The sequence below is a fragment of the Arachis stenosperma genome, chromosome 4, assembly GCF_014773155.1.
Source record: "Arachis stenosperma cultivar V10309 chromosome 4, arast.V10309.gnm1.PFL2, whole genome shotgun sequence".
NCBI lineage: Eukaryota > Viridiplantae > Streptophyta > Magnoliopsida > Fabales > Fabaceae > Arachis > Arachis stenosperma.
Genome location: NC_080380.1, coordinates 1,959,192 through 1,971,123, shown reverse-complemented (window position 1 = coordinate 1,971,123; position 11,932 = coordinate 1,959,192). Strand labels below are relative to the sequence as shown.

Sequence of the window (11,932 nt, the reverse complement as noted above, 5' to 3'; positions counted from 1 at the left end):
ACAGAGAGAAAAGCACGTAAATGAAGAAGAAGAACAGAAAGAAGAAGAAGAACGTGTAGCAAGAAGAAGAAGGAGAAAGAGAAGGCAAGAAACGAAAGAAAAGAAAAAGAAGAGGAAGAGGAAGAAGAAGAAGAACGTAAACCTTGCATCACGTTTTTGTGATTTATTCGTTATTTTCTCTTTTTCTTAATCTCACTTAAAAAATATAAAATGAGATATCACACTTTACCAAATAATTAAAAAAAATTAAAAAAATTCATTCCTATAAATAATTTACATCCTTTATAATTGGAATTCTAAACGCTCATATCAAAAGTAGTATTCATTCTATTTAAGACATAATTTTCATGGGATTAGGAACCCAGATTAATATTTGTCACAATTAGTTCTACGATACCATGATTGCAGATAGATTACTTCGTAAAATGTACACGAGAAACAAACGAATGAAAAAAGTGTTTCAACCCAAGATAGATGATATCCAAAAATTTAGCTTGGATTAAAACCAAACTCTTCCTCTTTTTTAGAACTTTTTTTTAGAGAGGAATCTAGGATCTTAGGAGACAAAACATAAGCCCAGCCGTCAGTCTCAGACAGCTAATTACATTCAAGTTACCAATGGACATCTTGCAAGAATATCATGATTTGCCATTTGCCAACGAAATGTGAAGTTCCGAAACAGGATGAAATTTCCGCTGCTCATCTCTGCTGTCAGCAAGAGAATAGATGAAGGCATTATACAGTCATGTATTAGCATAACATAAACATAATTAGATGAAAAAGGAGTCAAGTCTTGGGCCTTTTGGTGGTATCGGAGTTTGATGGCTCAGCTTTCCTCTTAATTCCCAGGAAGTGCTCTACCTGAAACAAGTGAAAAACGAACTTTAATAAGAGAATATGCATCTGTTCAAATTGAATGCATGAAGCAAATTATGCTTAAAGATGGGTAGGACTCATAAACACATGCTAGGTAACTATAACATTCACCATCTCTAACACTAAAAACTGATTTGAAGTTCCAGGATCAAAGATACTGACTGAACAAGCTCCAAATGTAATCAGCATAGAGCAGTGCATAAAACAAGATTACAGTAGTATGCTTCTACACTCGAGTCAAAAGTGCGTCTCAGATTTCCTAGGAATTCTAAACATTCCTAGTTTCCTACAAATAGCATTCACCTATACAGGAAACCAGATATATCAATTTTTGAAGGATAAGCATTCAAATGTATTTCAGAGCCTTAAAAAATCATATATCTTTTAGCCTAAAGCTACCACAAGAATTCACTGGGACACTTGAACATTCATAGGTCATGGCAGTTTGGCAGGGTTTGTTATAACAATACTTGGAATGAAAACCAAATATAATATAATAGAATCTTGAGAAAATGAAAATGCAACAAATATGGTGAGATGCAGTTATACCTATGTATATCCTTATTGTAGTTTCCTTCTTGGTTTAATGCAAAATTATGCACGAGAGAACAAAATATTGCAAGCTTTATATTACCTTCCGATCACCAAGCATGGGTGTCAAGCCCCCAGGAAGATCCTTCTCAACTGTAGCAAAACCGCTTTTTGGGTCGCTAGTTTGTCTGTGAATAAAAACAACTTCCGTGAGTATATTGACTGAGAAAATGAGAGAAAGAGAAAGCCTACCATGAAAATATTTGCTATATTTATTTAAATATTGAAATTAAAAGAAATGTGCACAATACAGGAAAAAAACACTTTAATTTCACTGGCATATCAGTCAGGAAAAATACTAGTTTTTCATCAGATTCCAACTGCCAGCACAATCTGATGATGTTTTGGTTTTGAGGTTTGTAACTTAGTTGATAGCATAACAGATGTCAAAAACAGTAAAACACTTCTTTAAAGAAAACGTAGTTCTGGAATTTCGGAGATAGTTCAGATGCAGAGACAGAAGAATTTATCACTGACAAAACCAGGATAAGAGAGTTTGTTTCAAGCTGAAAACAATTTAGACTTTCAGTGAATACTGGAAATCAAACATAAGATAGACTATTATAGTAGTTGGGGTTTTTGAAATGAGAAGTGAATTTATCAGACAGTAGACAGAAAAAATTTAATTGGATACATTTTCCAGAGCAACCCTTAATGGACAAGGATCCAATCATATTGGTACAGTGAAGAGAAGGAATTTGTCGGAGCAATAAATACATCCCTCATATGTTTCATGCCAAATATTATTCCACTGTATATTGGAATTTAAATATGAGATAGCTTTTGATGTTTTGAGATGAGAGTAATTTCCAAGTAGCCAAACAAAAACAAGTTCACCTACAGAACTGCTAATATGCAATGCCAAACACTTATCCCAGCATGAAATGAAGGCTCTGAAAAGAGTAATAATGTGGAAATATAAAATGAAATAAGTAGAAAACGGAGCAGGAAACCAATCATAGACTAATTGTAATCTGACAAGGAATCTTTCAACATAATAGAAATACCCCTCAGGCGATGAGTAGTGTTGTTTGAGGGCACCTATATCCCCAAACAACTACACTTTTAAAAAGCAGCCTAAACCTATGCTATATCTATTATCTAGGTAACTCTTGTATAGAAAACCGTAAATGAGATATAGAACAGTAAACTAACACCAGCAACTGGTGTTCTAAGCATTCAAACATTAGTGTTCTAACTGCGACATGTTACTGAAAAAAGAAGTATCCTTTAGGGGAAGGGAGAAATTATAGTCCAATTTAAGAAAGCATGTCCCTCATTGCAGCTCCAACTTTTTTCACCAATCCAGGAATTTTATTAAAAAGTACATAACAACTAATTTTATTGAAAACTCAACAAATTTTAGTCTTTGAAGTCAAGAACATACCCTGGTTTGACATGACCACTAAGAACAAGGTAAGGAGTCTGCAATCGAGCTTGAGTCTCCCTCATTCTCTCCACGGACAGTGAGGGTGTATCTGAACTCTTCATCTGCTTCATCTTCAATTCTTCTTGATATTGCTTCATACGCTTTTCTTGCTTCATCTTACCAGGTCCTTTACCATGAAATTTATGAGAAAGCATCCGAAAGGCTTCCTTTGGAGTCAACTGCAGCAGTAGAGGGGAAATGAAATTAAGATCTGATGTTCCACTACAATTTCCAAATAAAACATTGTAATGTATCGTGCAAGGCATTGACTAAAAATACTCAAACGTGTGTACACTTAAATATCAAAAAATAAGAACACAAACCTAAATATACACACATGCTGTTAAGTACTTAAGGAACGTGAGGAGCCACACCTTAAAAACTAACTATTAAGGAGGAAGAACGACTTTCCTTAAATACAATATCAACCATCCCATACTATTTGATTTGGGACTTTGGGCACCCCATAATACCCAAGTACCTAACAACACACCGGCCCTAAAGAACCAACGTATTTCGTATTTACCATAATCCAACCTAAAGGTAGCCCCTTGCCACCGACAACCTAGTCTCTAATACCATTTGTTAACCACCCAAGAAAACGGGAAACCACACCTTAAAAGCCAACTATTAAAATGGAAGAACCACTCCCCTTAAATACGTCAAGTATCCCATACTATTCGATGTTGGACTTTGGACATTGCATAATACCCAAGTCCCTAACACATACATGCAAAAGAATTGCACTACTCACATATTTACAAAATGTCATCATTCCTATTGGCTATTAGAAGAAATCACACCATAACCTACACATATCAATAGAGCATACAGACATAGACCAACTGCATCTGGGAACTGTGGGCTCTATTTATGTTCCCCCAATAAAATGATTACCTGACAGTGCTTCATTTCACCTAGTTATCCTCCCTTAAAATTTTTTATTTCTATGCTCAAATGAATTGATATGGAACTACTCAGTTATAAAACAGCAACATTGACTAGGTATTAGTAGACTGAGGTCAAACTCATAATGTTTTGGTATCAGCTCATTCAATGCAAATTAATGTGAATCTTTTTTCATCCCTGCACCTAAATAATATTAGAAAAGAAAATTATAATTAAAGCAAATAAGGACATGTAAGACTCACAATTCTCCCAAATTCATCTGTTCTCTCGATGCGAATCTCCTTTTTCTTTTGTTCTTCCTTTCCTTCATCATCTACGATCCCAACCAATTTGCTTTTCTTCTTGTCCATGTTTCTGCCACCCCATTCAATGCTTTCTTTAAGTGTCCCTCTGTCTTTAAGCAGTTTCAGTGCCCCTGACAATCCTTTCCCCACAGCTACTTCATGGATAGTTTCATCAGGAACTACCTCTTCCTTGTCTTCTGAATCAGGTTGTTCATCCACATTTGTTTCTTTAACTTCAGTCCACCCACCAGCCCCATCAGTCTTTCCTTCGTCAGGAGCATTTGCATTTGCATTTGCACTTGCATCTTCATCATCATGCATGAAAACATCCTCGCTTTCTGGCTTACGTGCTTCTGAAAAAATAGAAAGGCAACATAGTAAGTTATAATGTCATATACCTATTATCAACTTTCTCTTTACATAATTTATTCTCCGACAGTTCCAATGAGCTTACTGCTCATAATAATTGCACCCTGGACATAAATGTCAACAAGAACACGACAGAAGACTATCAAAAGAACAACATAACTCGTATCAACCAGAGAATACTTATGATCAAATACAACATTTTGCTTGCTAATTAATCCGAATATCTTGAACATCCAAAAACATGTCTAAAGCACAAGAAAGATAATGGTTAGATTTTATATTTAATAAGGGAACTCACACTTCTGGGGATATAATTAAATTAGAAATACACAATTGTAATTTACCTTCGTCAATCTGGAGACGACCAACAAATTCTTCCATCTCAGTGAAGACCACCTTGTTTTCCCGTGATTCTCCAGCTCCAGGGTTTTGATCATCTACAGTCTCATCATTGTGAGTTGATGTGGCCAGCTTTGCAATAGCTTGAGGACCAAATATCCCTTGTTCCTGCTTCTTGACAGCTAGTCTTCTTGCTCTTTCTAAGGATTTGCGAAGATCTTCATCATCATCAGCAAAAACTGGAGTTTCATCTTCCTCTGTCTTCATAGTGTTTGTTTGTCCTAAACGAAGTAATTTGGAGGCTTCATCTGCCTTAGCATAAGCAGCCTCATAAGCATTCTTCCTCATCTCAGCCTCCAATCTTTCTTGCTCAGCCTTGATAGCTTGCCTCCTCGCATCTTTCCGAGAACCAAGATCACCAACACCCAATCCTGCAGATATAGCCTCAGCTTCAAGGGCATTGACGTCAAGCTTATCTTTCTTGCGCAAAGATTTTTTCTTCTTGGGCTTCTTAAATTGAAGCATTTCTTCATGAGTAAAGTAATCTGATGATACCTTTCCCGATGAATTAAGATCTTCAAAAGTATTTGTTGAAACACCTGTCAACCTTCTTCGCAGCTGGCAATAGGGATAACAAGGATATGCATCAGATACATCATGTGACCAAAACAGTTCTGAGCTGTATCCAAGAGGAAGAAGTGATAATAAAAGAATAATAGATAGATATCAATGTAAACGATAAGAAAACAATCTTCTGGTCATAGCAAGCTCCTATACCCAGAAAATTCGATCTCTATCTTTAACTGATCTCAACATGTTTCATATATATGTAACTGGGGAAAAAATCATAACCAACCTCTTCAAGTTTCTTTTCGGCTTCACCTGAGAATCTTCCCTTTTCATCCAAAGTTATACCCTGAATAAAAAAATAACTCAGAGGAGTCAAAGCATTGAAAGAAAGAATCCGCAGAACATCTATGGCTATGGAATGTGCTAGACCCCTGGGCCTCTCCATTAGTCTAGGAAGGAAAATAGAGGTCACAATGTATCAGGCCACGCGGTATACCAAAAAAGGAATGTGAATATTCAAATTGGGGGATTATAATTGAATGTGAGAGAATGATGCGAAAAGAGAAATTTAAAAAAATATATTAGTGAGGGTACCTCCACTTTCTAAGACAAAAATAGAGAAAGAGAGTAATTTTTAAATTTTATCCTGTTCTTTACTATAATTTTCTGAAATAATTTTCATTTTCTCTTCATCCAAGCAATTGAAGAGAAGATTCCCCCTTTTTTCTCTCCTCTTCATTTTCTTTTAGGCAGGAAGGAACAAGACCTCAAAGTGCCTGTGCTCTGTATTATTGAATTCTCGGAATTTACTGTAATATTCCTATTCTTGAAAGTTTTTTTTTTTAAATCTATGCTGTGCTGTTTTTCCCTCCTAAGAGAATAGGAATCGCAATACTTAGTATACTTCAGTAACTCGTGCTCTAGACCATCAGAATGTAAAAAGAAAGAAAAGCTTACTTCTTCTGAAGCTGGATCATCATATTTGGCAAGTATTTTCTTCTCCACAGAGGGATCATCATTGAACCTGAAATTGAGAGCCAAGCTTCATGAAAGTTCTGATTTATATTTAACTCTTATTTTCATAATAATAATAACAATAACAATAATAATAATACATATACTGGTCAACCTACTTATCATCATATATGCCCGTTTTCTTTTTTGCAGCTTTATAGGCCTCATCTCGTCGCTTTTGCTCTCCAAGCTCCACATTCTCAAGCATATCAACATCTGCCATGTGAGAACAAAAAAACTCATGTCATTAACAGATTTCGTACTTGAATACTATAAAATGGAACCAACTAGAGTACCTTCATTAATATCACCATCTGCTAGTATTGGCTGATCTTTGATGGTCAGAACCACTGTCCCACCTTCCACAACTTTCTCAATGCCATGAAGAACTTTCACCCCCGCAAGATTATCTGCCAAATGCAGTCAACATACATTGTTTAACCCCATAATTATCAACAATCAGAGATATGCGGCATCACCAATGAGTCTCAAATGACAATAAATCCAATTTTGTAGCAGTTCTATTGCAGAGTTTATCACAACTAATAATGGTGTCAGTATCATTGAAGTTAAGCTTTATTCTAGAATAATTTTTTTAGCAATATTTGAAATTGTAAGAATAGAGAAATTATAAAATTTATATTATTTAGAAAAAAAAAAATTTGATAAGGGTTTCCCTATACAAAGGCAAAACAAAACAAAAGGTTTCCTTATAAAGATCAAGAACTTTACACCAAAAATAGATGCTATACATCTAATCCTATCCCATAAAACATGCTTACTTTCTGTAATTGAAGGTGTGTGCATTATGCTCCGACGAAATAGTCAAAATAGTAGCACAAGAATTTTGCCTCTTTTCTACTACCACTATCCCAGTTAACAGGACTTGGACTAGGGTTACAGGGCAGACCCAACATTCATCAAAGATGCTAAACAAATTGTTCCATAAAACAACAGCTATAGGGCAATGTAAAAACATATGTAAATTTGACTCTGAATTTGCCCACATAACACACACACCAGGAGAGAAACTCGTATAATTTAAACATTCTTTATATCATTTTATTTTACAAGGAACTATCTTTTAGTAAATATGTCATGATGCTTAAAATACTGCTCCTTAGATACTTATATGAATCCGTTTTTTTTTTTATAATGAATCCATTATGCTTTATTAATTATTTAAACTCATTTATCTACAATATAATTTTCTGTATCCACATATTTGAAAGGTGCAGAAGTAGCCAACTTATATCATCTTTAAAATTTATATCATCTTTAGCATTTAGAAAAGCTCCATGTCATGGTTTGCACAAATGCTTGTAGCTTTAAATCCAAAACATGGTTTTAGTATTTCAAAACAATGCTTGTCTCCTGTAGCTTTAACCCAAACTATGGTTTTGGGATATCAGAAACTACACCTTAACATAAAAAGTCTGCAGCTGTTTCCTAAAGGTTTTCCAAAAATGCCAACAAATCAAGTGTTCGAAATAGTAAGGGTGCATTTGACACACGTTTTTATTTTCAGTGTTTTCGGCTTTTAGAATTTTATGAAGGAAAAGGAGAAAACACTAAAAACAATAAAATCCTATTTTCTGTTTTCACCTCTTGTTTTCTCTTTTTCCTTCACAAATTTTAAGAACAGAAAATTCTGAAAATGAAAATAGACGATGAAAATGCAAATCAGGCGCACCTTAAGTTTCCAACTTATCATTTTTCATTGATGGGGAGGATGAAAATAAGGAAAGAAATATACCAACAGTGTCTTGAGCTGTATCCTCATCTTCACTTCCCTCTACAGCAATGTTGTCCTATAAAAAATTGTGTTTCACTGATTACATATGTAAATTGTGAAAATACCAATTTGCGAACATATTATATTTGAAGATAAAGAAACTAACCTGCTCCTCAAACATCTTTGAGCGTTGTAACACTCGTTCCTTTTCAAGCTTACGGCTTTTATTGACCCATGACGAGATCTCCGAGGCAGTTTCTGATTGCTTCTTTGTCCTCGTTTCTTTCATCCTTAAAAAGAATATTGCCAAAAGAATAAATTTCATATAACAATAAACCAACAGGTTGACATAAAATGCTAGTATCAACATTCAAGACAGATAAAATTAAATGAGAAAATTATTTTATGAAATATTCAAATGGTAAGGGAGGAATGCAAAGGGAACAGGTGACTGGAATCATTGAGCTGAATTTTGAAGGTTTCAAGAAAAGAAGAAAAGAAATGGATTTGTTCCGACGAAAAGAGTATACATCTGTTTTAGTAAGGACAACTGGACAAGTACCTTCCTTTCTCTGTACTTATAATACCCACAAATAACACTCCCTCAGTGCCTTCCCTTGTTCTTCCCTTCTGCTAAAAGAACCTCCATATTATAACTGGTCTACCGTCTATATATACAAACTTTTGGCTAATATTCATATTCATATACCTTGCTGAATCACTGTTATCTTTAATTAATTACTCATTACTTATGCTTCAAAAGAGTACATGAGTAATACTTACATCAGAGGAGTTCAATGTATATTTTTAGAAAAAGGTTCAAAATGCACCAAACTTCAGAGGAGGTAAATGTATTTTACCTTAGTTATATGATATATGATAGTATGAATGTATGATACAATAAAAATCCTTGCACTTAAAACAAAAAATAAATAATTCAAAACTCAAATCAAGGGTAAGAATATTTTAGGAATATGAAAGCCATCTATCTTACAAGAAAAATATTATATTAAAGGATAGTTCTACAATGGCATTCTGTACAACCTGCTGATATAAAATGAAGTGGATTCTACCATACTTGTGATGACATGGCAATAAAGTATTGGGTGTAGTTTATAAGCAATCTCAATGATGCTACACAAACTAATTAAACAGAAAGACCCAAGCAAAACAAAATGACATTCATTTTTGAACCTTTAAAAAGAAAGAACTTTACTATTCCTTTTATTCTGGTTCTAATACAGAAGCACTAGATGTTAACATCAACTTATTGTATTATTCTATGTAGCTTCCTTAAATCTTTCCACTATGTTAAATGTTATTTGTTACATGTTCTACTGATTTGATAGCATGGCAAGACATGCTATTTGCTTAACCGACATCTTAAAAACAAAAATTTCAAAGAAAAATACTTTTGAACGTTCTCTAGAATGTAGTACGTAAGTTATCAAAAGTTATCTCTTAATAAAAGTATCCTAAAACAAAGAGTTTCATATTTCCTGCTTCCTACAAAAGAACTCCTGACATCATGAACATAATCCCAATAGTAATAAACTTTCCAGAAGCAAAAAGCAATACATCTCAAACTTATATCGCAAATTAAACCAGTTGATAAGAGTTCAAACTACAAAAATAAATCAATAGTAACTGAATAAATAAATGCAAGCAAACTTATCAAGTAAGAACAAATCAACTTACTTCAGGATGCGGTCTTCAAGTTCTGCTGATGACAGATGTGCTGAGGATTCACCATCTTTCTCATCTTCGTTGAGCTTTGAAGCCTTTGCTATCTTGCCCACCTCTTCATCTCTCTTGTCATCATAGTCTGCTCTATCATCATTACTCAATTCATAATCATCCTCGTGAGTCTTTCTACTTCCTCTATCTCTTGACCTTTCCTTATTATCTCGATCTGTATCCCTCTCCTTCTCTCTAATTTTATCCTTCCCCTTATCCTTGTCTCCATTATCTCTATAGCTTTCCCTCTCCTTCTCTCGATCCCTATGCTTCTCGCGCTCCCTCTCCTTCGCCTTGTCCCTTTCTCTATCCCTATCCCTACTCTTCTCTTTTCCCTTTTCCTTCTCCCGTGCCCGATCACTCTCTTTCTCTGCCTCACGATCTTTTTCTTTATCCTTACTCCTGTCCTTCTTATCCCTGTCCCTCTCGCGCTCTTTCTCCCTATACTTCTCTCTATCATAATCTTTGTCCCTAGCCTTACTATCTTTTCCCCTGTCCTTCTCGCGCTCGTCCCTATCCTCCTTCTTCCGTTCCCTGCCAGCCACTCTGTCCTTCTCTACCTCTCTCGCCTCGTCGGTAGTCCTCTTTGGATGTTCCCTGTCTTTACTTCGATGATGTTCCTTCTCATCTCCTCGGCTACTCTTCTTCCTATCCTTACTTCTGTGCTTGCTTGACTTCTCATCCAAATCATCATCATATTGCTCTCTCACCGGAGAATCATCTTTATCATTTTTACCTTCACGGGCCTCGTACCGCGATTCAGACCACTCCACATCCATGATAACCTCTACAGATAGAACCAGACTAATATATAACCACAACCCTATTTCAAAAACTAGAGTGAATTCTTAAGTTAAAGTTAACGAATTGGAAAACTTTGTAAAGAAGGACATTGCGAATAACATAAAACATTGAAATGACGAAGAAGAGGAAGAGTTTGATGGAACCCTTTGAAGACGAAAAGAGCATACCTCTCTCGAGAGGTTTCAAATTGACGAAGGTCGCTGCGCCGCTGGAAGACAGAATCACCGTCGCCGGAGATAGGAAGATGCGATGCTGCCTGTTCCTGTCTCAGCCACACAGTCGGCGGAGATTCGGGAGCTTTAGAAGTGCGACTGAGAACAAAGGATGCAACGAAAGAAAGGATCGAAGAGAGACAAATTTCAATTCTCTTGAACGGTTGAACCTTGTTCTTTCTTTTTTTTTTTTTTTTGGCAGGATTATTTCTAATTCTCAACAGTTTAGGGAAATATAAATCCGGTGTTACTGTAGAAGTGTTTTCCGTGATAAGTCCAATCGAGTTGGGCCGTTGGCCGAATAGAACACCACCGGACCCCTTTTTTTTTTTTCGTGAAACATAGCGTATGTTAATCATTTTTAAACTAATAGACTTGGATTGGATTGGTTGAATGGTCAATTTATTTGTCATTTTTTTTACCTCTCTTTTTTTTTTTCCTTCTCCTTCCTCTCCTCTTTTTTCTCTTTTTCAGACTATTATCATCATTACCTACCTCTAGGAGTGGCAATATATATCTTACTCGCGGGTATTCAACTCGACCCCACCCGATCGGATAGGATTGCCAATCCAATCCGCAACGGGTAGGGTAGGGTGCAGGTTGAGCTTTAACCCTATCTAACTAACTCACACTTTATATATGTATATGTTATATACTTATATAAAAGTATATTTTAAGTGGATGTTGAACCAAAGATCTCTTACTAAATGCAAAAGATCTTTGGCCATTAAAAAAAAATCATTAATTGATAATTTAATATTTTTTTACATAAAAGTCAGTTCTATTTTGAATTATCATCAAGTTATATAATAATAGTGTATCTTTTATGTAACCCGCGGGTAGGGTCGAGTACCCGCGGATTAAAAGTGGGTAGGGTTAGGATTGATATATTCTCAACTTGCGGGTAGGATAGGGTTGAGTTTATATAAAAATCTCAACCGGCGAGTAGGGTTAGGGTTGGATTCAAATCCTACCCTACCCTACCCATTGCCACCCCTACCTACCTCCACAATCTTATAAGTTAAAACATTTTCTGCATTAATCTTGACAATATCAATAAAGC

At 35.4% G+C, this 11,932-nt stretch overlaps 1 protein-coding gene across 2 annotated transcripts; it reads right to left on the bottom strand.

Annotated features, from left to right (window-relative positions):
- Window positions 1-307: 307 nt before the first annotated feature.
- LOC130973984 (SART-1 family protein DOT2) lies at window positions 308-11,076 on the bottom strand. Of its 2 annotated transcripts, none has more exons than XM_057898684.1 (13): window positions 10,825-11,076; window positions 9,815-10,676; window positions 8,283-8,406; window positions 8,138-8,192; window positions 6,678-6,791; window positions 6,501-6,597; window positions 6,325-6,391; window positions 5,654-5,713; window positions 4,803-5,415; window positions 4,048-4,442; window positions 2,855-3,075; window positions 1,511-1,595; window positions 308-861 (listed from the first exon to the last, which is right to left on the bottom strand). In XM_057898684.1, exons 2-13 carry the CDS (start codon window positions 10,630-10,632, stop codon window positions 787-789), a joined length of 2,724 nt encoding a protein of 907 aa, XP_057754667.1. In that variant the 5' UTR covers window positions 10,633-10,676; window positions 10,825-11,076; the 3' UTR covers window positions 308-786. The 2 variants fall into 2 exon arrangements, with proteins under 2 accessions (XP_057754667.1, XP_057754666.1); XM_057898683.1 differs by having other exon boundaries at window positions 9,815-10,640.
- Window positions 11,077-11,932: the final 856 nt, after the last annotated feature.